Here is a 26,793-nt window from a genome sequence, read left to right as displayed (position 1 = left end):
CTCCATTTCTTTTTTATCCCTGTTGTTCCTTTGAGTCACCAGATCTTGCAGTTTGTCATAGACCTATAGTCAGACCTGTAATTATATAAGTCAATCCTAATGGTATGGACCTAACAGAAGCAGAAGATATTAAGAAGAGTTGGCAAGAATACACAGAAGAACTTTTCCAAAAAAGATCTTCATGACCCAGATAACCACGATGTTGTGATCACTCACCTAGAGCCAGACATCTTGGAATGTGAAGTCAAGTGGGCCTTAGGAAGCATTACTATGAACAAAGCTAGTGGAGGTGATGGAATTCCAGCTGAGCTACTTCAAATTCTCAAAGATGATGCTGTAAAAGTGCTGCACTCCATATACCAGCAAATTTGGAAAACTCAGCAGTGGCCACAGGACTGGAAAAGGTCAGTTTTCATTCCAATCCTGAAAAAAGGCAATGCCAAAGAATGTTCAAACTACTGTACAATTGTACTTACCTCACACGCTAGTAAAGTAATGCTCAAAATTCTCCAAGCCAGGCTTCAACAGTATGTGAACTGAATTTCCAGATGTTCAAGCTGGTTTTAGAAAAGGCAGAGGAACCAGAGATCAAATTGCCAACATTTGCTGGATCATTGAAAAAGCAAGAGAGTTCCAGAAAAACATCTACTTCTGCCTTATTGACTATGCCAAAGCCTTTGACTGTGTTGATCACAACAAACTGGAAAACTCTTCAAGAGATGGGAATACCAGACCACATGACTTGCCTCTTGAGAAACCTATATACAGGTCAAGAAGCAACAGAACTGGACATGGAACCAAATCGGGAAAACATGGTTCCAAATCGGGAAAGGAGTACATCAAGGTAGTATATTGTGACCTTGCTTATTTAACTTATATGCAGAATACATCACATGAAATGCCAGGCTGGATGAAGCACAAGCTTGAATCAAGATTGCCGGGAGAAATATTGAGGTTATTGATAACCTCAGATACGCAGATGACACCACCCTTATGGCAGAAAGTGAAGAAGAACTAAAGAGCCTCTTGATGAAATTAAAAGAGGAGAGTGAAGAAGCTGACTTAAAACTGAACATCCAGAAAACTAAGATCATGGTATCCAGTCCCATGACTTCATGTCAGATGGGAAAACAATAGAAACAGTGACAGATTTTATTTTCTTGGTCTCCAAAATCATTGCAGATGGTGACTGCAGCCATGAAATTAAAAGACGCTTGCTCCTTGGAAGAAAAGCTATGACCAACTAGACAGCATATTAAAAAGCAGAGATGTTACTTTACCAAGAAAGGTCCATCTAGTCAAATCTATGGTTTTTCCATAGTCATGTATGGTGGTGAAAGTTGAACTATAAAGAAAGCTGAGCACCAAAGAACTGATGCTTTTGAACTATGGTGTTGGAGAAGACTCTTAAGAGTCCCTTGCCAGTCTATGTCTGATGCAGGATACGGCACGCTTGGGGCTGGTACACGGGGGTGACCCAGAGAGATGTTGTGGGGAGGGCGGTGGGAGGGGGGTTCATGTTTGGGAACGCATGTACACCCGTGGTGGATTCATGTCAATGTATGGCAAAACCAATACAGAATTGTAAAGTAAAATAAATAAATAAATAAATAAATAAATAAATAAAGAGTCCCTTGGACTGCAAGGAGATCCAGCCAGTCAATCTTAAAGGAAATCAGTCCTGAATATTCATTGGAAGGACTGATGCTGAAGCTGAAACTCTAAAACTTTGGCCACCTGATGCGAAGAACTAATTGGAAAAGATCCTGGTGCTGGGAAAGATTGAAGGTGGGAGGAGACGGTGATGACAGAGGATGAGATGTTTGGGTCGCAGACCGACTTGATGACATGAGTTTGAATAAGCTCCGATAGTTGGTGATGGACAGGGAGGCCTGGCATGCTGCAAATCCATGGGGTCGCAAAGAGTCAGACATGACTGAGTAACTGAACTGAAAAAATTCTGTTAATGCTGACTATATTGTGCAATAAAAATCATAGTCACAATGTTTATCTATCATCTATCTTTGTGTGTGTGTATATATATATATATACACACACACATATATATATTTATATTGTAAAATATATTTGTTGTTGTCCTAGTTGTTAGACTTTCACTTATTGTTACTCATCTACTGTTTTCTATTTCTTTTTAATTTTTTATTTTTAATGATATTTTGACATTAAATTTGTGCAAACTTTACATCCTGCTGTAAATATAGTCTACATTGTTCAAATTTTCCCTTAGACAGCAACCTGTACAATGTCTGCAGATGAACATTCAGTAGGCAGGATTTAATATTGGAAACAAATCCATCCACCAAAGCAGACAACAGAGTGTTCAGAATGTCATGTCAGCTATAACTGCAACCTAAATTACCACCATCTTTGCTAATGGTTAAACAAATTAAATTATAGAAGTATGTATGGATATATTTATGCTCTTCACTGGCAAAGTTTCAGTAATTTAAAAAGCAGTCATGAGTAGAGAAGGGAGCACTGAGACAAGATGATTACACAGTGTTCTTGCAAGCTGCCAGCTTGAGCAGATGAAGGCTTCATGGCAGATAAATTTTACAAATAAACAGGAGCGCCACATGAAGTCTGGAAGTTCCTGCTAATGTTGGTGTTGAATTTTGACACACAGCAACTCTGCTGACTCCTGATCTTTCTCCCTTTGGTATTTTATTTTCTTGCAGGCCCTCAAACCTTCTCCTGGACCAAAGTAACATCGACATTACTACCTTCCGCACAACAGGTGACTGGCTTAATGGTGTCCGAACAGCACAGTGCAAGGAAATCTTCACAGGCGTAGAGTACAGTTCTTGTGACACCATAGCCAAGATTTCTGCAGAGTAAGAATAAGTTTTTGACTGAATAATTCTGAACTTTCTAGTGGACATATATGTCTTGAATTAATATAGTTAAAGAGTAAATGAATCTCTAAGGTACTTAACTTTCTCCTGAACCCACTGAGCTGGATCCTGGGTCTCTTTCTCAAGGATGCCTTCTAGACTGATGTGTTGATGTGTCTCCCTCCCTCACGCTTGGTCCCCACAAAAGCTATCTTCAATGAACTGTGACCTTCAGATAAACCACCAGATATACACCCACACCCCTCCCCAACAGACCCAAGCCTCTAATTTAGAACATATGCAGATATAGCATGATGACTTGTATATCCCTGCCTTTGTGATTTTCTGTTATTTTTAACAAAGCCTAACCTTTGTGGAAATGGAAATTTGAGAACTAGGTGCATAATCTGATATACAGGGAAACACGCCAAAGTCTAAAAGTAGTTCTCAAAGATACTAAAAAACAACTTATATTATACTATCACCTATTCTTAAGTGATCTCATGCTAGAAAATAAAGTTATAAGCAAGTTTAAGACACAATTTTCCTTAAAAGGCTTATGATCAGTTTGGAAAGAGGGAAATGCACAATTGATAAATATTAATTAGTTTTCTTTTATAATTTCATGTGTTAAAAGCCAGTAGGAAATGACAACCCATTCTGGTATTCTTGCCTGGAAAATTCCAAGGGCAGAGGAGCCTGGTGGGCTATAGTCCATGGGGCCCCCAAGAGTCAGACAGGACTGAGCACACACACAAACATGTATCTTAGGGATCCTGTGGACAATAGTGATCCTTTGGTAATAGGACTTCTTTGCTATGAGAAACCCATGGCCTTAAGGAGAAGGGGTTTATAAGGAATTAAATTAACCCAGTGAATAATCCATAAAAGTCATCCTCATTCACCAAGTTTACTAACTGGAAATAGGAAGTGAAAACTGGAAACCATATTCTTCATCACTCTGAGTATGAGACAGTTGACTTCACTTTCTTATGAGGCTGCATCTTTTTTTCTTGTTCTATACAGTGACTTTTTCTGTATCTCCATGCACATAGCTGAAAATGACTCTCAGTCCTAGATCGCACAAACTTGGTATGCCATTCAACTGATCAGGGTCCAACTCTCTTTATTCTAAGTCCCCAGGAGAGACATTCTGAAGGCCTCAGTCCTGCTTATAGACTGGCTTCTCCAAAGACATGTTTGCCATGAGCAAACATTTCATTTCAAAGGCGGTGGAGTGAGATAGTGTGAACTTAGCTCTAGGCATTCTTTCCTGAGGGTAACATAAAGGACTGCTCCAAAGAAAGAGCTTTTGTGTGGAACAGATACATCAAAATTATCCACAATTTTGTAGCTTGTAAAGTCTCTTTGGAAACTGTATCCATCTTTGAGTCAAACTCTTCTACCTTTTGATCTTTATTACATTAAATAGACCCTTTAGTGCCCTCAACTTTCTGTAAGTCATATCCAATATTTGAATATTCAAATGTTGTCAAGCATTTAAGGACTTTGTCATCTTGTCAATCATTTAAATAAAGTCACTTGGAAAGCTATAGATTAGATGCAAAAGGGAGTGTGTAGTGTAATTAATAGAGACACAAGCACCTAACAAATAGGTAAAGGAGTTTACTATTAATAGTATAGCATCCTTATTAGAAACACAGACATCACAAAAGGATCTACAGAAAGGGTATATTATACTGAAGAGGTGAATTTATTCTTAGAATATAAAATCACACTTGTCTACTTAATACGTGCTAGCATTCCTGTTTGAAATAAGATACAGTATTTATTGAATAGACTTCTGACCCAATTGACAATGTGCTTTGGGTTTCTGTGATAGTTATTTTGATCAGACACAGCCCCAGGATACGTTAATATATTTAAATATTTTTAGAAATTCTTACTCTAGTAATGTAAATAGTTTGGGTTGTGATATGCAAGACACCTGCTTTAGAGCACAGAAGCATAGCAAAGAACAAACACAATGCTAAAAATTTCTGCACCATTGCCAGATTTTCAAAGGTGAAGCTATACAAATGTTTATTCTCAATAAAGCATCAACATTCAGAGCTTTTAGATAATGAAACAGTATACTGAAGTGGATGAGGCAGAACCTTGTTAATATGATTAACAGTGAGCTCACAATTTAAATATAGTCAGATATTCTAATCTACAAATGTAGACAGAATGCTATTTGTTTAAAAAGGTGAAGTGGCAGACTTTGTTATACTTTCACCTTAGGAATATGTTTGTCTCTGGTACAGCATTGGATAGTAAGCTCTTTTTGGACTGGCTGGAATATTTCCACTTAGTGGTTATGATTATTTAAACAACTTGTGAGTCTATATGCAAGATGAAAGCTGATTTTTCCTAGGATACTCAGCTTTTTCAAATTTTCCCCTTCACACTGAGCCAGTTGGTTTCAGATCTCTGTATTTCAAAGTGCTTTCTTCTGTCCTTTCTTCTCAATTTAGGGTCAACATAGAATTAACATCTGCTGACCTAAAACTCCTTGAAAAGTATTGTTGACTTCTTGGTTCTCTGCATTCTCTATTTCATATGCCACCTTCCTTGTTTATATCACAAATACAAGAATTTTAAAATATTTAATACATTAATCATTTAAGGAAATATAGTGAGGCAACATTTTCATCTTCAATGCTATAAAAATATTTAACTCTATATTTCATCCTTTCTTTTGCAGTCTTAGGTGTATTGCTTGAATTTGATTCCTTCCAATCCTTATTTTCTTGGTGTTGTCCAGACTCAATTCAGAAATGATTCCCTTGACCGAATAACTCTAGAATTTCTTTTAGAATAAGACTTTCAGATTATTACCTAAGAAAGGATATTAAATTTGTTTTCTTTTTCTATCCAAACTATCAATCACAAGACAAGTGTTTCATACTCAAATAAATATTGAAGTGAAAAATTTTAGCTTATTCCAATTAGTTTAGAGATTTCATTTACATGCCAGCTACTCATCACTTAATTTTCAAATAAATTTTTTTAAATGTGTGGTCTTATTCAGTCAACATATTTTTTAAAAAATATTATTTGATAGCCTAGGATATGTGATAAGGGAAGAGAGAATAAGAAAGGGCGAGAGTGATTATGGAAACTGGAAAGAGAATTAAGTGTGTGGAATGGGTATGAGGCAGATTAATTGCTACATGTCATTACCCTGCACCCTTGGATGCCATTTTCAAAGTGTCATCACCTATCCTTTTGCCTTTGAAGTATCAGATAGCTTATTAACCTCTGGTCTCAATCTTGAACTGCTCTTTAGTCTTGAACTTTTCCGTTGCTCTTCTCAATAGGGTAGTCCTAATGAGGTAAGGATACAGGGAGTGTTACTGAGACTACAGCAGCTGGATGTTTAGAGAGATTTCAGTCATGGCAGCATGGTAGGTAGAAAACATTTTGGTGGGGGAAGAGAGTAGAGGGTACATAAAAGCTCAAGCTAAGGCATAACCCACAGGGATGTTTACTGTAATTCTCTTTTCCAGTATAATCCTTTGCATTAAATAGAAACAAGACTACATATCAACTTGCTTACACTGGGTTCCCAGATGCTGAATCTGAAACAGTTTTATGCAGATTTCTTCATGTACCCTTGGGACATATTCATAAAGAAGCGATGAGGAAGCATTGGACTGAAGAAGAAGACTCAGTCCAACTACTTGTTGAAACAAGAGTCCTAAAGCTGGGCTGGTCCTTCAGACTTGTCCCAAATTGGTCTGTGAACTTGCAATATCTGATTTTTTTCCAATGGCCGGAGAATCAGTGGTTCAGTTCTAGAGGAAAAGTCAGGGTTAAGCATCATAGTTTGTATTACTCCCTCATTATGCTGAAATTTCCCAATGACCTCAGGAAATTTAGTATAGTACCTTGGAGCATTTTTTTCTGTCTTCCCATGATTGCATTTTGTTTCTAAGCTTATAAAGAAGGCAGAAAAGAGGAGACATAGAAAAAAATTAGCAAGGTATAATATGTATGTGTGTGTGTGTGTATATATATATATATAGAGAGAGAGAGAGAGAGAGAGAGAGAGAATTGGAAGAAAGACGAGAGAAGAAATATAAAAACAATGAGAATCTATTGATTTATACACATATATTTATGTCTGTCCGGTTTTCTGGCTCTCAGATTCATAACCTGACTTTGTAATAGTTTGAGGATGAGTAGAGAAATGTTTGTTGTTCATTTTAGAGAGAGATTCCTGGTATATTTATAGGAGAATCAAAATCCTGTAGAGCATGCATTCTCAAAAGCAGGGTTCAACATAGATAACCTAGGTGTGGGAAGGGACAGGGAAGCCTGGTGTGCTTCAGTCCAAGGGGTCCAAAAGAATTGGACACTACTTAGCAACCTAACAACAACAACAGTTAAATGAAGATTTCATTATCCACCGTTACACAAAGGGCAGCAAGCTAGATGTGAGCATAGCTCCCCATTAGCCTTCCTGGTGAAGCAAGGCGGCTAAAGACTGTGACCAGAGAGGACCTCAGGCAAAATACAGGCTATCCATAGAGAATTTATTATCCCCTTGAATGGCAGCAGGGTTCAGGGGTAACCTGTAGGGCATTGTGATTTCACTCCCAGCTTAGATAACAGGAATGCGACTGAGCTTTGATTAATTTTATGCAGCAGATGCTTAAATAACATGTAAATTGCTTCTTAAGTGGTTGCTTATTTTCTTCTTGCACTCCTTTATTGCTTGGGAACTCACTTTTTAACAAATCATTTGGTTCAATTCTATGTAGTTAAATTTCCAATTTTTCATTCTTTCTTTAATGCTCAATATAAAGGAGCCCAACCTTTGTGTGCATTTGCATGTGTGTGCTTTTTCTTCTTGCCGTTTTCAATTTGCCTAGCACTCCAAGTTACACTTAATCATCTGTCAGCTTCCCAGATAAATATATTTTTGGCAACTGATTTATTCTTTAGTAAGTACATATTGAGCCCCTGCTAAATGAGAGTGATTGTTTAGGGTGTGTTTGATAAGCATAATACAACCCACAAGAATCCTTGTTCACATGGAATTCACCTTCTTGTGAGACAAGATAGAGAGTAAAAAAATAAATAAACCAAAAAAAAAGGCGGGGGGGCAATATGCTGGATGGTGATAAATACTTTGGAAAAAAATGAAACAAGGAAAGAAATAGAAGTGCAGATATGTGTGCAGAGAGGTTTTACAATATGAAGTAGGAGCATCAGGGAAATCTCATAAGAGAGGGATATTTGATCAAGACCTGAAAGAGATGATTATATGAGCTCATTACTTAAATAAGTTCAGTTCAGTTCAGTCCAGTTCAGTCGCTCAGTCGTGTCCCACTCTTTGCGACCCCATGAATCGCAGCACACCAGGCCTCCCTGTCCATCACCAGCTCCCAGAGTTCACTCAGACTCATGTCCATCGAGTCGGTGATGCCATCCAGCCATCTCATCCTCTGTTGCCCCCTTCTCCTCCTGCCCCCAATCCCTCCCAGCATCAGAGTCTTTCCAATGAGTCACCTCTTCGCATGAGGTGGCCTAAGTACTGCATTTTCAGCTTCAGCATCATTCCTTCCAAAGAAATCCCAGGGCTGATCTCCTTTAGGATGGACTGGTTGGATCTCCTTGCAGTCCAAGGGACTCTCAAGAGTCTTCTCCAACACCACAGTTCAAAAGCATCAATTCTTCGGTACTCAGCCTTCTTCACAGTCCAACTCTCACATCCATACATGACCACAGGAAAAACCATAGCCTTGACTAGACGGACCTTAGTCAGCAAAGTAATGTCTCTGCTTTTGAATATACTATCTAGGTTGGTCATAACTTTTCTTCCAAGGAATAAGCGTCTTTTAATTTCATGGCTGCAGTCACCATCTGCAGTGATTTTGGAGCCCAAAAAAATAAAGTCTGACACTGTTTCTACTGTTCCCCATCTGTTTCCCATGAAGTGATGGGACCGGATGCCATGATCTTCTTTTTCTGAATGTTGAGCTTTAAGCCAACTTTTTCACTCTTCTCTTTCACTTTCATCAAGAGGCTTTTGAGTTCCTCTTCACTTTCTGCCATAAGGGTGGTGTCATCTGCATATCTGAGGTTATTGATATTTCTCCCGGCAATTCCAAGAATGTTTAATTATTTGCACATGTTTAGCTAAGTCTTCCCCCTCCCCCCAAATGAAGTTCCCTGTATTCTTATAATATTTATTTCAATTCCTGGTTTCCAAGTATTAACTATTTTAAATCTAATGATTTTGATAGAGCAATATCCTTGCCATTTTTTGTAACTTGAAAGAACTTTATACTTTAAAGAAATTATTCCAGTGATCTCTGGCTGAACAACAAACTTCCCCAAACTAAAAGGCTAAAACAACAAGGATTTTATTGTACACACAATGTCATAAGTCGTGAATTTGAGTAGAGCTCAGGTAGGTGATTCTTCGCCTCTGGTGCTAGAGTTGAATGAAGTATTTCACTAACTGATCTAGTCTGGAGGGTTTGAGATGGTTTCATTCTTCTTTGCCCTGGTTCAAATGCTACATATACCTAGGACTGTAGACCAAGTGCTTACTGATGACTGTGCTTTCTGTGCCAGTGCTTTCCACTGGCAGCTCTGGGGCCTAGAGAGGGTGCCTCAGGAGAAGTAGAATCTGTTAGTTGCTAAAGAAACTGATACAGTGTCACTTTAAACACAATCTATCAGTCAAGTCAATCCCCAAGCGGGCCCTTACATGGTGAAGTTCCAGATGGACAGGAATTTTGAGGGGAACACTATTCAACCCACTTCCTATATTCAACCTACAACCTATATTCTTCCACAAGGATAAAGGTGGAGTAATCAGGATATATAATACTACACATATGTTACAAAAATCAGAAAATTATACTTAGAGCATTGGGATCTGTAATTGTAGAAGCTTTTTTAATGGAAAATATCCTATTTACATACTGTCCAGGAGGCCATGATTCTCACTGAAATTTTCTTTTTTTTTAGCAGCGACATGAAAAAGGTCGGTGTCACTGTGGTTGGGCCACAGAAGAAGATCGTCAGTAGTATTAAAGTTCTAGAAACACAATCCAAGAATAGTCCAGTCCCAGTGTAAAGTGCTATTTCTGGAAGAAAGTGGAAGATGTGGCATCACTCTGCAGACTGATGACAACACTGGAAATACTGGTGGACTTTCCAAGCCCAATAAGACACTCAGATACGAGTAAAATGCCTTAAAATGGAATTTTAAAACTCTTTATTTTCCCCTGTTGTTTAGTGGATGGGTGGGTGGGTGTATTTTGTTTTGTAATTGCTTTTTTATATTAGTTGATGGATTAAATCAGAATTCTTCAGTGCAAAATGACAAAGAACTAGCATAGAGCCATTGATCATAAACTGAATATCATAAAAGCAAAACAAATGAAATAATGCAGTGAACATGGTGGCTGTGCTTCTGAATAGCCACAAAAAAACAGACTTGTGATATTTTTATACACAGAAGAGATCTGTAACAGGTATTTTGTTTCTTTGAAAGCAAGCAAAATAGAGGAATTCATACCTCAAACTATCCGGCCATATTTACTACCTTTTCATTGTATTATTCTCTTTTATCTGTTAAAAAGCATATAGAAATGAAGTTTGTAGTTGTTTTAAGTACTACACATTTTTGATTGTTAACCTCCTTAAGTATTATCATGTAAAAACGTGTTTTAATTTTGGAGAAAAGTACATATTTATTTTCTTTTTAATTGTCTTTTATTGTTTTCTATTTATGCCTTGATGATTTAATTTGGATTTGTGACAGCCAAGTGCCAAATGCTCTCTCAAACTGTCAGCAGTAGAAAACATGATAAGCTAGACACAGAAAATGATGTGTTTCTTTCCAGATTGTCTGAATCATACACACATATGTATCTATATCTATATATAAAAAGGAACAAAACCCTTTCCTTGTCCATACGCTAACCAAATCTCTCACAGTCTGAATGACTCCACCCATTTTTGTCTCTCCATTTATTATAAACTGTGTGCTCCTAATTTAGTGTGATACACCGACTTGTGTATAATGGATTTTCAATGACATACCTGCCTTGCTCTGGTGCTTAGGAGACCATAAACTTCCTCCATTGGTAAAAGAGCTATATTAGAGCTCCTGAATAGAGAATGCTACACTGGAAAGGATTGGGATACTATTTAGGTTGCTGTATTAATTGGCAATGTAGCCTATAAGCTGCCTATAAGCTGATGCATGAATCAGAAAGATCACTGGCTGACTGGTTTTGAAATGCCTCTTTATATATTTGCTTAAATTTGTTGAGCTGATTATAGGGAATAAGGATTCCTAAACTACTCATCTGCATCACTGAGCTTTTGCTAAATTAATTAAACACTGTCATTATCAATAGCAAGTATTATTATCTTTGAGTTTCCAGTGAAATGCACCTATTATAGTTTTGGTATATATCTTAGAAACATTGAGCTTCTTGACACTTATTGAACATATAATCTTCAAAATAGCTGGTTGTCCATCAAGACTCAAAATCTGGAGAGATCTCTTCTTGCAAGGAACCTGGACTTGCTGTTCCATAAAGGTCAAATATGAACATACTCCGTAATATTTGAAATATATACCTGGTGGAGATCTAGCCATAATAGATTGTGAAGCAACATTTTAGCTCTATCTATAATCTTTCTAATGCTGATATGATCATGTTATTGGAATACAAAATGCATATGTCAGAAGAATAGAATGGATAAAACAATGCTGCAACCTTTATGTTCTTATGCAAAATGGAACACTTATACAGCTTACAATCACAGATCAAAATTCACAAGTGCTAATCTGTTGTAAGTTTAGTGTAATAGGCTTATGTTGTATTCCTTCATATATAAAATTATTTCTTAAATGTCTTCAATATTCTTAATAGTAAAATCATCCTACTAGAATTATGTATTGGGTGTATAAGAGCATGAACCTTTTAAAAAGATATATATGATTATGAAATTAATTACAAATTTCACTTAAGCCTGCTAGGAGCAGCTCAAAACCATTTTTAAAGCAAACGTTTTGTTTCGTGGAATGTTAGATTGAGATCTGAATCTGGCTTCAATCTCATTTTTTTCCAGACTAGCATTTACTTTCTTAGGTACTATTCTGTGCACACTCCACAAAATCTGTGCATTTCATGAATTAGGAGAAGTTGAGGATTGTTTAATCTGTTTCATTTATTTTGGCTGTGGTTTCCATTTGAAAGTAGAAAGTGTATATGCAGTATATTGCTCTTCATTTTTCACTATTTTTCTATCTGATTTCTTATAAATTTACTTTTCACAATCCTTACCCTGTACATATGTAAACATAACAGTGTACGATTCTTAACTGTGGAATAGAGGAACTAGAATGCTTATGGCCATCTCTTTGTACAGAAACTGCATTGGCTTTCAGTAAACGCGAAACCACAATTGCTTCATATTATCATGTACCATATTATCTGATTGTATCTTAAGTTTGATTTACATATTTATTTCTGGTAACTTGCTCATGTTAAGCTGTACTAAGTATCAAATAAGCCATGTATAAATGTGATATGATTGGCAATATGTCTGTACTTTAAATTTTCATTTTCAAATCATTACTCATTTAGTCTAAGTTGTACAATGTAGATGGCCTCCTACTAATGTAAAATGATTTGTAGTGGAAACATTTATATTTTTATAATAAACATAACGAAAATATTTTTTACAGATTGGAATATGGAAGTGGTCTTTGAACCTTTTTAAATATTATAAAAACGTGCTTATTTAAACAGCAAAATAATGAAATTTATGCAAGTCAGGGAGAATGTGCTTCTGTTTCTTTTTTCTCCATTAGTGAGGAAGAGATGTATGTTATGTTATCCATAGGCATTACCGAGGCATGACTGTATATCTTTTAAAATACTACTCTAGTTGATATTATTGTACATTGTAATTTCTGTGAGATAATTGCTTTCCCTCTGTTGTTCCCATAGAAATCATGGAGCCTTTCTTGACTTAGAAGCACTATCTGAATCACTTTGGATGGGAGAATGAATGACTTAGATTCCATAACAGCTCCTAGTCCTGAGCCTGCTCTTAGAGATCGTGGATTGGTGTTCGTTAGGGATTAGAGGTGTCAGAGTAGTTTATGTCCAAAAGAATGTCAGAATATCACTTATGAAGAAAGAAGAAAGGAATTCTGAATGGGTCAGATAAAACAAAAATTAGAAACAACTAACAAACTGAAACTTCAAATAATATTCTAAGAAACACTTAAAACTTTGAACAAAGTAGATTCCTAATCATTTGGAACTTATTTAAAGAAAATGATTATGTATGAAAACCATTGCTAACTCACAATATGAGGCAAGATAAGTGATCAAGATTGCCATAGAGGTAGTCACAAAAGAGATCAGATTTGAGTTTTCCTTGAAAAAGAAATAGCATTCAATCTTGTTGAGAGTAATAAGAATACTGTGTAAGCAAGAGATAAAGGAAGGAGGTAAAGAGAATATATTTAATTCAAGATATATATTTTAAGCACTATTATGAGACGGGTATTTTCCTGTCACCATTTACAAATCACTTCATTAAATTTTGCAACAATGCTGTGAATAGATTTTGTTATGTTCAGATGCTCAGTTGTGTCTGACTCTTTGAGACCACATAGACTACAGCACACTAGGCTTCCATGTCCTTCAGTTTAGTTCAACTTAGTCTCTCAGTCGTGTCCGACTCTTTGCGACCCCATGAATCGCAGCACGCCAGGCCTCCCTATCCATCACCATCTCCCAGAGTTCACTCAGACTCATGTCCATCGAGTCCGTGATGGCATCCAGCCATCTCATCCTCGGTCGCCCCCTTCTCCTCCTGCCCCCAATCCCTCCCAGCATCAGAGTCTTTTCCAATGAGTCAACTCTTCGCATCAGGTGGCCAAAGTACTGCAGTTTCAGCTTTAGCATCATTCTTTCCAAAGAAATCCCAGGGTTGATCTCCTTCAGAATGGACTGGTTGGATCTCCTTGCAGTCCAAGGAACTCTCAAGAGTCTTCTCCAACACCACAATTCTTCAACAGCATCAATTCTTTGGCGCTCAGCCTTCTTCACAGTCCAACTCTCACATCCATACATGACCACAGGAAAAACCATAACCTTGACTAGACGGACCTTAGTCGGCAAAGTAATGTCTCTGCTTTTGAATATGCTATCTAGGTTGGTCATAACTTTCCTTCCAAGGAGTAAGCGTCTTTTAATTTCATGGCTGCGGTCACCATCTGCAGTGATCTGAGAGCCCCAAAAAGTAAAGTCTGACACTGTTTCCACTGTTTCCCCATCTATTTCCCATGACGTGATGGGACCAGATGCCATGATCTTCGTTTTCTGAACGTTGAGCTTTAAGCAACTTTTTCACTCTCCTCTTTCACTTTCATCAAGAGGCTTTTTAGTTCCTCTTCACTTTCTGCCATAAGGGTGGTGTCATCTGCATATCTGAGGTTATTGACATTTCTTCCGGCAATCTTGATTCCAGCTTGTGTTTCTTCCAGTCCAGCGTTTCTCATGATGTACTCTGCATAGAAGTTAAATAAGCAGGGTGACAATATACAGCCTTGACGTACTCCTTTTCCTGTTTGAAACCAGTCTGTTGTTTCATGTCCAGTTCTAACTGTTGCTTCCTGACCTGCATACAGATTTCTCAAGAGGCAGGTTAGGTGGTCTGGTATTCCCATCTCTTTCAGAATTTTCCACAGTTTATTGTGATCCACACAGTCAAAGGCTTTGGCATAGTCAATAAAGCAGAAATAGATGTCCTTCACCATCTCCCAAAGCTTGCCAAACTCATGTCCATTGAGTCAGCAATGCCATCCAAAAATCTCATCCTCTTTTGTCCCCTTCTCCTGCTTTCAATCATTCCCAGCATCAGGGTCTCTTCCAATGAATCTGCTCTTTGCCTAAAGTATTGGAGCTTCAGCTTCAGCATCAGTCCTTTCAATGAATATTCAGGACTGATTTGCTTTAGGATTTATTGGTTTGATCTCGTTGCTGTTCAAGAGACTCTTAAAAGAGTCTTCTCCAGCAACATAGTTCGAAGGCATCATTTCTTTGATACTCAGCTTTCTTTACAGTCCAACTCTCACATCTATACATGACCACTGGAAAAACCATAGCTTTGACTATACAGACCTTTGTAGGCAAAGTAATACCTCTGATTTTAAATATGCTGTCTAGGTTTGTCATACCTTTTCTTCCAAGGAGCAAACATCTTTTAATTTCGTGGCTGCAGTCACTGTCCACAGGGATTTTGGAGTCCAAGAAAGTAAAGTCTGTCACCGTTTCCATTGTTTCCCCATCTATTTGCCATGAAATGATGGGACCGGATGCCATGATCTTCATTTTTTGAATCCTGAGTTTTAAGCCAGCTTTTTTCACTCTCCTCTTTCACTTTCATCAAGAGGCTCTTTAATTCCTCTTCGCTTTCTGCCATAAGGGTGGTGTCATCTGCATATCTGAGGTTATTGATAATTCTCCCTGCAATCTTGATTCCAGCTTATGCTTCATCCAGCTTGGCATTTCGCATGATGAATTCTGCATAGAAGTTAAATAAGCAGGGTGACAATATGCCGTCTCGATGTATTTCTTTCCCAATTTTGAACCAGTCCTTTGTTCCATGTCTGGTTCTAACTGCTGCATCTTGACCTGCATACAGGTTTCTCAGGAGGCAGGTCAGGTGGTCTGGTATTCCCATCCCTTTAAGACTTTTCCACAGTTTGTTGTGATCTACACAGTCAAAGGCTTTAGCGTAGTCAATGAAGCAGAAATAGATGTCTTTCTGGAATTCTCTTGCTTTTTACAATCCAACAGATTTTGGTAATTTGATCTCTGGTTCCTCTGCCTTTTCTAAATCCAGCTTGTACATCTCGAAGTTCTTGGTTCAGATACCACTGAAGCCTAGCTTGAAGGATTTTGAGCGTTTCTTTATTAGCATGTGAAATGAATGGAATTGTGTGGTAGTTTGAATAGATTTATATACTTTTAATAGATGATGGAATCAAGGCTCTGAATGTCCAGATCATCTTTCCAGAGTCATCCCAGTTAATAAACAGATATTTCAAACTGGGATCTTCTTATTCTGTGTTTTTTCTGTAATATAACTGTTACTGTAATCCCTGATATACTCTGAGGACAGTAACAGGGTCCATTTGCAAAAATAATTTGGGGAAGGGTTGTAGATTAAGTAAGAATCTATATTCATGTTGTTAGGCAGGAAAATATATACTTACTCTACGATAATAGTAATAGAATAAATAAAGAGAAAAGGATGCATAGACACAGAAAGAAAGGAGAATTTACCAATCTAACATGAGAACTGTTCCAGAGGTGAGAATCAAAGAGAACCATAAAATGTCTGGTGTGTTTGTGGAAATGTTGGCACTATTGTTAGAAGTAGGGAATGAGGAGAAGTTAAATATGTAAGCTTGCTAAATTTATGGTGCTAGTCAAAGCTCAATAAATTCACAATGTTGAAAATGTGAAGCTAAAGCTTTAGAAAAATAATTCAAAGGAAAAATGTGTCTCTGATACTATGTCAAAATCTATATATCTTCTTGTGTGATACATATACTTGTATCTTTATCTTGGACCACTTTTTTAGGTTAATGTTAGCTGGTATAATAGTTTAATCTCCAAATGTCATCAGCTTAAAATAATAAAAATATATTTTTTATTTTTAAAAATGTTTATTTTATGTTAGAGTATAATTGATTAACAATACTCTGTTTCAAGAGTACAGAAGAGTGATTCAGCTATATGTGTATCTATTCTTTTTCAAATTATTTTCTCATTTAGGTTATTACAGAGTATTGAGAAGAGTTCCCTGTGCTATACGGTAGGTCTTTATTGGTTATCTATTTTTCCCGAGTTACCTATTTATTTACTTTTGCTTTCACTGGGTCTTTGTTGCTGCTTGCCAGCTTTCTCTAGTTGCAGTGAGTGGGGGCTGCTCTCCATTGTGGTGCACAGGTTTCTCTTTGTGGTGGTCTCTCTTCTTGTGGAGCACAGGTGCTAGGCACGTCAGGTTCAGTAGTTGCAGCACGCGGACTCGGAAGTTGCGGTATGGTGTATGGGCTCTAGGAAGTGTGGGCTTCAGTAGTGGTGGCACAGGGGCTCATTAGTTGTGGGTCAAGGACAGGCTTCAGTAGTTGTGACACATGGGCTTTTTAAAGCCTGCAGCACGTGGAATCTTCCTGCACCAGGGACCGAACCTGAGTCCCCTGCATTGCTAGGCAGACTCCCATTCGCTGTACCACCAGGGAAGTCCAGTTACCTATATTAAATGTAGCAGAACGTGCATGTCAGTGCCAAGCTCCCAATCTATCCCCTCGCACACACACACTCCCAGTAATCATAAATTTGTTTGCTCAGAGTCTGTTGTATAGGTAAATTCATTTGTGTCATTTTTTTTAGATTCCACATATAAGCAATATCATATGATATTTGTCTCTCTCACTCTGACTTACTTTATTCAGCCATTAAAAAGAATGAAATAATGCCATTTGTAGCAACATGGCTGGACCTGGAGAATATCATATTAAAAATACAATTTTAGACACAGAATAACACAAAGTAATTATTTCCCAAGTGGTCTTACTTGCAATGATTCAAACCCCATGCTCTCTCCATCTTGTGGAGGGTAAGGCCTTGGAATCCTTTGCTTAAGCTGGTAAAATGGAAGAGAGGATTGTCTGTGGCTGAGCTTATGAACCCTGCCAGTGAGTGGCACATATCACCACCTCTCTCTGTTGACCAGAACACAATCATACCACTACACTTGACTGAAAGAGAGTATAGATAGGGCAAGTAGTGTGCTTACATGTAATAGAAAAAAACAAAAAAGAACTTTTGGAATTCATAGAGCAATCTCTGCCCCAAGTCCTTTAACTCACGTATGTAGTGTGTTGGGGGCTTCCCCGGTGGCTCAGCGGTAAAGAATCTGCCTTTAATGCAGGAGATGAGGGTTTGATCCCTGGGTCAGGAAGATCCCTTAGAGGAGGGCATGGCAACCCACTCCAGTATGTCTTGCCTGGAGAATACCATGAACAGAGGAGCCTGGCGGGCTACAGTCCATAGGGTAGCAAAGAGCTGGACCTGACTCAAGCAAATGAGCACTCAGAAAGTGCCTTTCGTAAGTGTCTCTTACACTTATAGTGTGAGGGTAAGGCTTATCGTGTAATAGCCTTCCAAAAGGCCATTAAGGAAACATCAGTCTCTTGCTAAATCCATTCATTCCTTCTTCTCTACAAGCAATCATTTTTAATGCCTTCTCTCATTACTTGAATCCAATACGTCTATTAGCGGTACCTGTGTCCTCTATGGGCATTTACTATTCATATCTCATTTCAAGAGAAAATGTATTAGAAGGAGAGCAATTAGCTGACAAACTCAAGCTGTTGTATTTTCAAAGTCCCCAGCATAGTTTACACCAGGCCGTGGAGAATGGTGGGAGTACTAGTTCTGCCCCATTTCTTTTCAAGCAACTGATTCCTTCAATAGGCAACCTTGAATATCAGGCTGCAGTTTTCCTGGCTGAGACTTCCTCAGAGTTGTATTGCAGTCTGAGCATTGGATCCAATCCCACATTCTTTGCTTCATAGGTGTCAGGACGGTTTCTCAATCTGTAAGCTCTCTGTGCTTTCTTTTATTTTCTTTTATTTATTTATTTCATTTTGGCTGCACTAGGTCTCCATTGTGGTGTGCGGGCTCTTTCACTGCACTCTAGTTGCAGTACATGCTGCTGCTGCTACTGCTAAGTCGCTTCAGTCGTGTCCGACTCTGTGCGACCCCATAGACGGCAGCCCACCAGGCTCCGCCGTCCCTGGGATTCTCCAGGCAAGAACACTGGAGTGGGGTGCCATTGCCTTCTCCAGTGCATGAAACTGAAAAGTGAAAGTGAAGTCACTCAGTCGTGTCCAACTCTTCGTGACCCCATGGACTGCAGCCCACCAGGCTCCTCCGTCCATGCGATTTTCCAGGCAAGAGGACTGGAGTGGGGTGCCATTGCCTTCTCTGTGCAGTATGGGAGCTTCTCTTATCGTAGAACATAGGCTCTTGAGCACATGAACTTGGTAGTTCCCGCACGGGAGCTTAGTTGCCTGTGGCGTCTTAGTATCCCAACCAGGAATTAAACCCACATCCTTGCGTTAGAAGACAGTTTCTTAACCACTGAACCATCTGGGAAGTCCCTCTACTCCTTCTTTTACTCTCCATTTCAATCCTTCATTGGCATGCCCACCAAAAATTTCTTTGCAGGTCTAATTCTAGATTGACATCTGCTTCTTGAACATCTAAATTAAAACAATGACCCTCAAGTTGATTAACCTGAATATTAAAATGACATCATTTACTCTTCCTTCTAATTTCTTTTAGATCACCAAAGCCATGGTTCCATATTAGGAATGCTAATTTCTATTATTTTCTTTACCCCCCACCAATACCTCTGTTAGTCCCTCATCATTTCTCTCGATTACTGAAGTAATCTCTTAAGTAAATTCATCTGAATCCAAACCTGATAGGTGTAATATCAGTGAGACTAACATATTAAAGCAAATTTAGTTTTGTCGTTTCTCCTCAGGAAGCTTGCAAAAGCAAATGCTTCAGGGGCCCAGTTCAATTCAGTTCAGTCGCTCAGTCGTGTCCGACTCTTTGCGACCCCATGAATCGCACCATGCCAGGCCTCCCTGTCCATCACCAACTCCCAGAGTTCACTCAGACTCATGTCCATCGAGTCAGTGATGCCATCCCGCCATCTCATCCTCTGTCATCTCCTTCTCCTCCTGCCCCCAGTCCCTCCCAGCATCAGAGTCTTTTCCAGTGAGTCAACTCTTCACATGAGGTGAGGTGATAAAAGTGAGTGAAGCAAGTGGAGAAGGCAGTGACTCATAAAAGCACTGTTCATTCCTCCAGAAGCAACCTCTCAGCCACAGGGCTACAAGGATGCAGTGTGAATTCCTGATCTTTCCAGAGAATTTCTGATCTGAGTTTTTGTGAGAATTTTTATATATTTTTTAAATGAGATAACACACAAAATAATGAGGAAGACACATCTAAGGGTTGAACTTAGCCTGCAGCTGCCAACTTAACCATTTCTAGAACACAGAATACTCTTTAATATTGGTACATAAGACCTGCCTGGGATAAAACCCTGCTTCTCTCTACATTTTCCTGTCTGTCCACTATCTCCTCACACTTGTGCCAAATCACTTGTAGTAAGCCCCACTTTTGTTTTTCTTTTCTATGAATCATCTTTGAACTTTCTGTTCTTTTGTCCAGAATCACCTGCTGATGCTGCTGCTAAGTTGCTTCAGTCGTGTCCAACTCTGTGCGACCCCATACACAGCAGCCCACCAGGTTCCCCCATCCCTGGGATTCTCCAGGCAAGAACGCTGGAGTGGGTTGCCATTTCCTTCTCCAATGCATGAAAGTGAAAAGTGAAAGTGAAATCATTCAATTGTGTCCAACTCTTAGAGACCCCATGGACTGCAGCCTACCAGGCTCCTCCATCCATGGGATTTTCCAGGCAAGAGTCCTGGAGTGGGGTGCCATTGCCTTCTCCGAGAATCACTTAGCCAATCTCTAAAAATTCTTCTGGTCTCCTCACCTTCCAGCACTGGCTGAAACCTCCTTGAGCAAGAACTATGATTGTAAATTACTGTGTCCCCCCAGCCCATTGCTATGTCTGATATATAATAAGCATTCAATTTTTTAATTTAGATCAATTAATTAAAGCTATTTTTTGTCACCAACTCAATGGACATGAGTTTGAGCAAACTCCAGGAGATAGTGAAGGATAGGGAAGCCTGGTGTGCTGCAGCCCATGGCGCCAGAAAGAGTCGGACATGACTTAGTGACTGAACAACACAGCAACAATTTTTGAAAATGTAATAAAGAGGAATGTCCTGAATTTTTGTCACTCTAAAGTGAAGTATATAATTCCTTCAGGTCAATAAAAACTAGCTAATGTTCCAGTTGTGTATCTTGGATCATTAAATATGCTGATTTCTACTAGAATTGGTTCATTTTCAGAGAATTTTGTGGACTCCTTTCATAGGTCTCAATGCTCTCATTTTTCTTAGTGCAGTTAAGTCGTTTAAGTAGACCCTTGAACCAGAGCTTAGCTATAAAAATTTAACAAGGCAAATGCCGAAGCTATTCTGATCCTCCCTACTCCCTTCTTATGTACAAATAATGCCAACATGCCTACTAAAAACTATCCATCTTATGGGGCACTTGGGAAACACATTCTATTGACCCAGGGGATCTAGACACAATTCTGAAAAATAAGTGGTAGAGTTAAATACACTATAAAATGAAGATTTTGGAATTTACAGGAGTCCTCACCCCCAAATTCTCTGGGAAAACCCAGTTACAAGTTGATGGAGAATAGTCATAATTAAATCACATTTCCCACTAAGTGGGGTATCGTCTTTCTTCCTTGAACAACAATAATTTTCCACTTAAAATTAATAAAAGTGACAAGAGCAATGATAACAAGAATTTTAAAACTGCTTCATAAATTCTATTACATATATGTGCATATATGTGTATTATTATGTTTACTTGTTTCAAATAATTAAGCATTGCCATGTTCCAAGCACTTCATATGTACTATTTTACTTAGTTTTCCCCAACAGTTCTATGATATGTGTGTTTTTATCTTCTATATAGGTTGAGGTTTAGAGTGGTTAAGAATCATATATATTTGCACAGCTATCAAGTAGAGCTAAATCAAAATCAACTGCAGGACCTTGCTCTAAATGGCTACACTTTATTATCTGTCAGTATAATACCACTAATGAGGATAAAATCTGAAGAACAGTCATGAAATTCATACTGAATTTAAGATCTTGGGTAGTCTCCATCTTGCCACTTTTCAATATGCATGACGATACTCAGTGACTCTAGCAGAGACATATTTCTGCAGAATCCTTTGATTCTTACTACTGTAGTAGAGGAAGGAGCAAGCAGTTACCCTTGATTTCATTTCTGTGAACTCCATTTCAAGAGCATGAGATTTGTCTGACATATGGTGAACCCTTCAAGAAAACATGCTCCCTTGAACATTCAACAAATAATCTAATTTGGAAACACCAAATACCACAAGGAAAAAGTAGTACTCTTGTGCTATTTTCTGACAGATTTCCACACCAATGATTTATGGAAGTGTGTTAAGTTTGGGATTCTTATCTGAAGCCAAGAAAAAAGCACTTACATTTTTTAAGCCTATCACCATCTATGATGGAAGCCAAAGCCTTGGAATGTTTGCTAAAATCAAGGATGAGAGAACACAGAATGTCATGTACTATCAAGAACTTATTGACTTTCATATGGTTCTCATTTATTCTCATGCATGGCAAATCAAAAGCCTTGGGAGGAAGCCAATACAAATTGTTATAGATAACACTATCTGAATTTAACTGCCATAGGTATGCTTCATATAATAAATATATATTTCATATCAGCAACTCAGCAACACAAACATGGAAAAAGACTGTAGTCAAAATTCATTTGGATACTCTCATTCAGAGAATGCTCAATTTGCCAATATTATTATTTATCTTGGGCTGGAATCCCCTTAATATTCAACTTGTTTTATGTTTCTAACCCAAGAGATCATATATATATACACACTCTATGGAATATTGACGTCATGTTAGGGTAATAGAATTACATTTTAATAATAAATGTTTAATATGTGCTTGCCTGATGGCTCAAATGGTAAAGAATCTGCCTGCAATCCAGGAGACATGAGTTTGATCCCTGGGTTGGGAAGATCACCTGGAGAAGGAAATGGCAATCCACTCCAGTATTCTTGCCTGGAGAATTCCATGGACAGAGGAGCCTGGCAGGCTACAGTCCTTGGCATCACAAAGAGTCAGACACGACTGAGTGACTAACACACACACCCATGTTCTTCCAGAATCAAACAATTAAATTGGTTCTTATTTTCAAATCTTCAATGACATTTTACAAATAGGATTTTTTTTTCTTTTTTAATTGGCTACAGTTTAGTTTGAGGCATCATTAGATCATGGAAGGCTCTAGCATGACACACAATATTTAGTACTAATAGTGGTGGATCATTTATTAAATGCCTTACACAGTGTCCTGAACATGGTAAGTAGGCATGCCATAAGAACTGGGTTGGCCGAAATGTTTGTTTGGGGCCAACCCAAATATTTGTTGAATTAACTTTAAAAATATTATAGGGTGTCAAATGAATAGTTTTACCTTTGTCAACTAATATGGCCTGAATCCTGTGAATAACATGCAATTTGGTTCCACTCAGATTCATGTTCCTCTCTCAAACATTTAGAGAGAGAATGTGCTTTGTAAAGAAAAGTCTAATCTAACACATGACCTGGTCCATGGTCTAGACCATAAAATAAACTCACTATTGTTTACTAAATGATAAATATTTTTAATGCAATATCACTATGGGTAATAAAGAATCCTATGATATCACCCTGCTATGAAGGAAGGGAACACAAACGTGGTAAATGACTTACTTAAATCTAAAGGGTTAGCAAATGTCAAAGCCAAAAACAGGATTAAAATTTTTTGAGAAATGTTTTCCTTCTAAAACAGCCTGTACATAAGAGATCAAGATATATTGAAGCAAAATGTTGTGTTTTTTTCTTTGTTTGTTTTTAAGGAATGTTCCAGTTACTATGGTTACATAATTTCATTTAGTGGCTTAAAACTCTCTTAAAGCCATTTATCTCCCAAGTTTTCTATGGTCAAGAATTCACATGTGGCATAGAATGGAGAGAAGTTGTCTGGGCCTCAGATTGAAGACTCAAAGCCTGGGGGTTGGAATCATCTTAATGCTTATTCACTAACAGCTACTGACTAATATTGGCTATCATAGGGGACATAACTGGGCTATTGGTGGGAGCGCTTACACATGGGGTGTCTTCCTGGCGTGGGCTGCTTCACAACACTGTGACTAGTTCTAAATATAAGCATCTCAAGGGAGGGGAAGGAGAAAGAAACCTATCAAGAATTGTGACACTTTTGAGATTTTATCCTTCTTACAAGACAACTGGTTAGCCTGTCACACTTTCATGGATACTGGTGGAAGAACATGAGGTTTCTGGGTTTGAGACAATGGAAAATTTGGCACTTCCAGCAGTACACAGAGTGTCATCCATTGTTTTCACATGCTGATTTCACAAGTCCTGAATTCTATAGAGTAAGAGAAATAGAGTCACGTCATACTTGCATATGCAGTGGGTTGTTGAATGTAAGGACGCCTGCATTTAAAGAAACTTAGTTTTCTATAATGGGCTTCAAGCTAAACTGTCAAACATTTGTCTCAATGGAAGATAGCTTTATCACATTGGAGAGTAGAGATCAACTCCCTTGTCCTCTGCTTTCCCTTGGTTAAGAATGACTATATAGAAAATTGGGATGTAAGTATCTTCAAGGATATAAAATAATTAAATTATACTCCTTAAGTAAATATTTAAATTTGTGTGAAAAATGCATATAAAATATGGTGAAATTTGACAGGTTTTTTTTAAAACTAGGGAAGTTTTTTGTTTTTTGTTTTTACTAAATCTATATATAATTAGCGTAGAATTGATATTTTTACTAATGGACTATACAGTCCATGGCATTCTCCAGGCCAGAATACCAGAGTGGGTAGCCTTTCCCTTCTCTAGGGGATCTTTCTGACCCAGGGATCGAACCCAGGTCTTCTGCATTGCAGACGGATTCTTTATCAGCTGAGCCACAAGGAAAGCCCATAAACATGGGAAGTTTCTCTATTTATTTAGATATTTTTGATGTCTTTCATCAGCATTTTATAATTTTCATCATTGAGACCTTATATATGTTTTAATTTATACCTAAGTATTTCATTTTCTTTGGCACAATTATAAGTGATATTGTGACTTTAATTCATTTCCACATGTTAATTATTGGTTTCTAGAAAATGATTATTTTTTATTTTATATCCTGCTTCTTTGTTGAACTCATTTATTACTGCTAAGTTTTAATTTTTATAGATGCTTTGGATTTTTCATTGTAGATAATCTCACCATCTAAAAAGAGTAACAATTTTATAGCTTCCTTCCCAATCTATATGTCCTTTATTTCTTTCCCTTCTTTATTGTTCTTGTTACAAGTTTTAGTACTATATTAAATAAAAGTGGTGTGTAAGCATCCTTGCCTTATTTCCAGTGTTAGGGATAAAATATTCAGCCTTTCATCTAAGTATGATATGATGTTAGCTATAAATATTTTTGTGATGTTTTTTCTCCTCTACTCCCACTTTTCTGAATTTTTTTTCATGAAGATCTGTTAGAATTTTTCAGATGTTGCTTTTCTTCCTCAGTTGGTAGGATTATGTGATTTTATTTTTTAGTCTCTTAATATGGTGATTATATGGATTGATTTTTGAATATTGAAGCAACTATTCATACCTTGAACAAACCTCCCTTGCTTGTGCTATAAAATTATGTAATACATTCCTGGATTCAACACTAAAGTTTTGTTGAGAATTTTGCATCTGAGTTCCTGAGAGACATGCAGATGTACTTACCTTTTTATCCTCTCTTCCTACATTTTTTGTTTAATTTTCTTGTTGGGCTTTGGTGTCAGGCTTCATTAAAAACAACAACAAAAAAAGTAGGGCTTCCCTGGTGGCTCAACTGGTAAAGAATCCACCTGCAGTGTGGGAGACCTGGGTTCAATCCCTGGGTTGGGAGATCCCCTGAAGAAGGAAAAGGCTACCCACTCTGCTATTCTGGCCTGGAGAATTCCAAGGGGGTCACCCAGAGTCAGACACAACTGAGCGACTTTCACTTTTTATAAAATAAATTGAGGATTAGTCCTTCCTTTTTCATTTTTAGAAGAGATTCTATAAAATTGTGTTAATTCATTTTTAAGTGTTCATAGAATTCTCCAGTGAAATTATCTAGACATAGAGATTTATTTCTCAGGTGATTTTAAATTATTAATTCAGTTTATTTTTTAATAGTTTTGGGACTACTCAGTTCATCTTTTTCATTTTGGTTGAGATTTGATAGTTTGTAATCTTTGAGAAATGTATCCATTTTAATGAATTGTCACATTTATGAGTATAAGGTTGTTGGCAGTATTTTCTTGTCTTTCTAATGAATATGGGGTCTGGAATACAACTTGTCTTATTATTAACATTTATTATTTACATCTTTATTTTCATTTTTAAGTTTTTCTAGAGTTTAATATCTTTATTATTTTCTGGGGGGAAGGAACATCTTTTGTTTCATTGATTTCTTCTATTGTTTCTCATTTTGATTTTCACTGGTATTTTTCTTATCTTTATTATTTCTTTCCCCCTGCTTGCTTCAGAGTGTTTTGTTGCTCTTGCTCTTTTTCTAGTTTCTTGAATTAAGAACTTGGATTATTAATTTCAGTCCTTTCAGTTCCTTTAAAATAATCATATGGCTGTATAAATTTTCTTTTATTGTTACCTTAAGGACATCTCATTAATATTGATACATTTTGTTTTGTTTTACTTTTCATTCATTCTCTATATGTTTTATTTCCTTTGAGTCTACTATTTTAAGCATGAATTATTTGAAAGTATGTTGTATATTTTCTTTCTGCCATTGATCTATTATTTGATTTTGTAATAATTAGAGATTATACACTGCATGATTTTCTATTATTTTAAATTTGTTGAAGATTCTTTCATGACCTAAAGCATGGCCTGCCTTGGTAAATGCCCAAGGATATGTCAACAGAATGCTGTCTTTGGTGGGTATTTTTATCAGTGTATATGTTTGGTTAGTAGCACTTTTTAGATATTCTGTTATTGCTTATTTTTGTCTATTTCTTCTTTTCATTCAAAGCGGGGCTTTGAATTTCCCAACTATAATTGTGAATTTTCTTATTTC

At 37.5% G+C, this 26,793-nt stretch overlaps 1 protein-coding gene across 1 annotated transcript in view; it reads left to right on the top strand.

The window, feature by feature from the left end:
- EPHA3 (EPH receptor A3) overlaps positions 1 to 12,592 on the top strand; it is a 139,290-nt gene extending 126,698 nt beyond the window's left edge. Inside the window, exons 13-14 of the mRNA XM_040226815.1 lie at positions 2,700 to 2,855; positions 9,849 to 12,592. Coding sequence (XP_040082749.1) covers positions 2,700 to 2,855; positions 9,849 to 9,954 — 262 coding nt within the window. The 3' untranslated portion in view covers positions 9,955 to 12,592. The remainder of the gene's footprint in view (positions 1 to 2,699; positions 2,856 to 9,848) is intronic.
- Positions 12,593 to 26,793: the final 14,201 nt, after the last annotated feature.

This window comes from Oryx dammah, unplaced genomic scaffold, assembly GCF_014754425.2.
Source record: "Oryx dammah isolate SB20612 unplaced genomic scaffold, SCBI_Odam_1.1 HiC_scaffold_2, whole genome shotgun sequence".
In the NCBI taxonomy this organism is placed as follows: Eukaryota; Metazoa; Chordata; class Mammalia; order Artiodactyla; family Bovidae; genus Oryx; species Oryx dammah.
The sequence above is the reverse complement of the archived record's forward strand: the minus strand, read 5'-3'. Positions and strand labels throughout refer to the sequence as shown.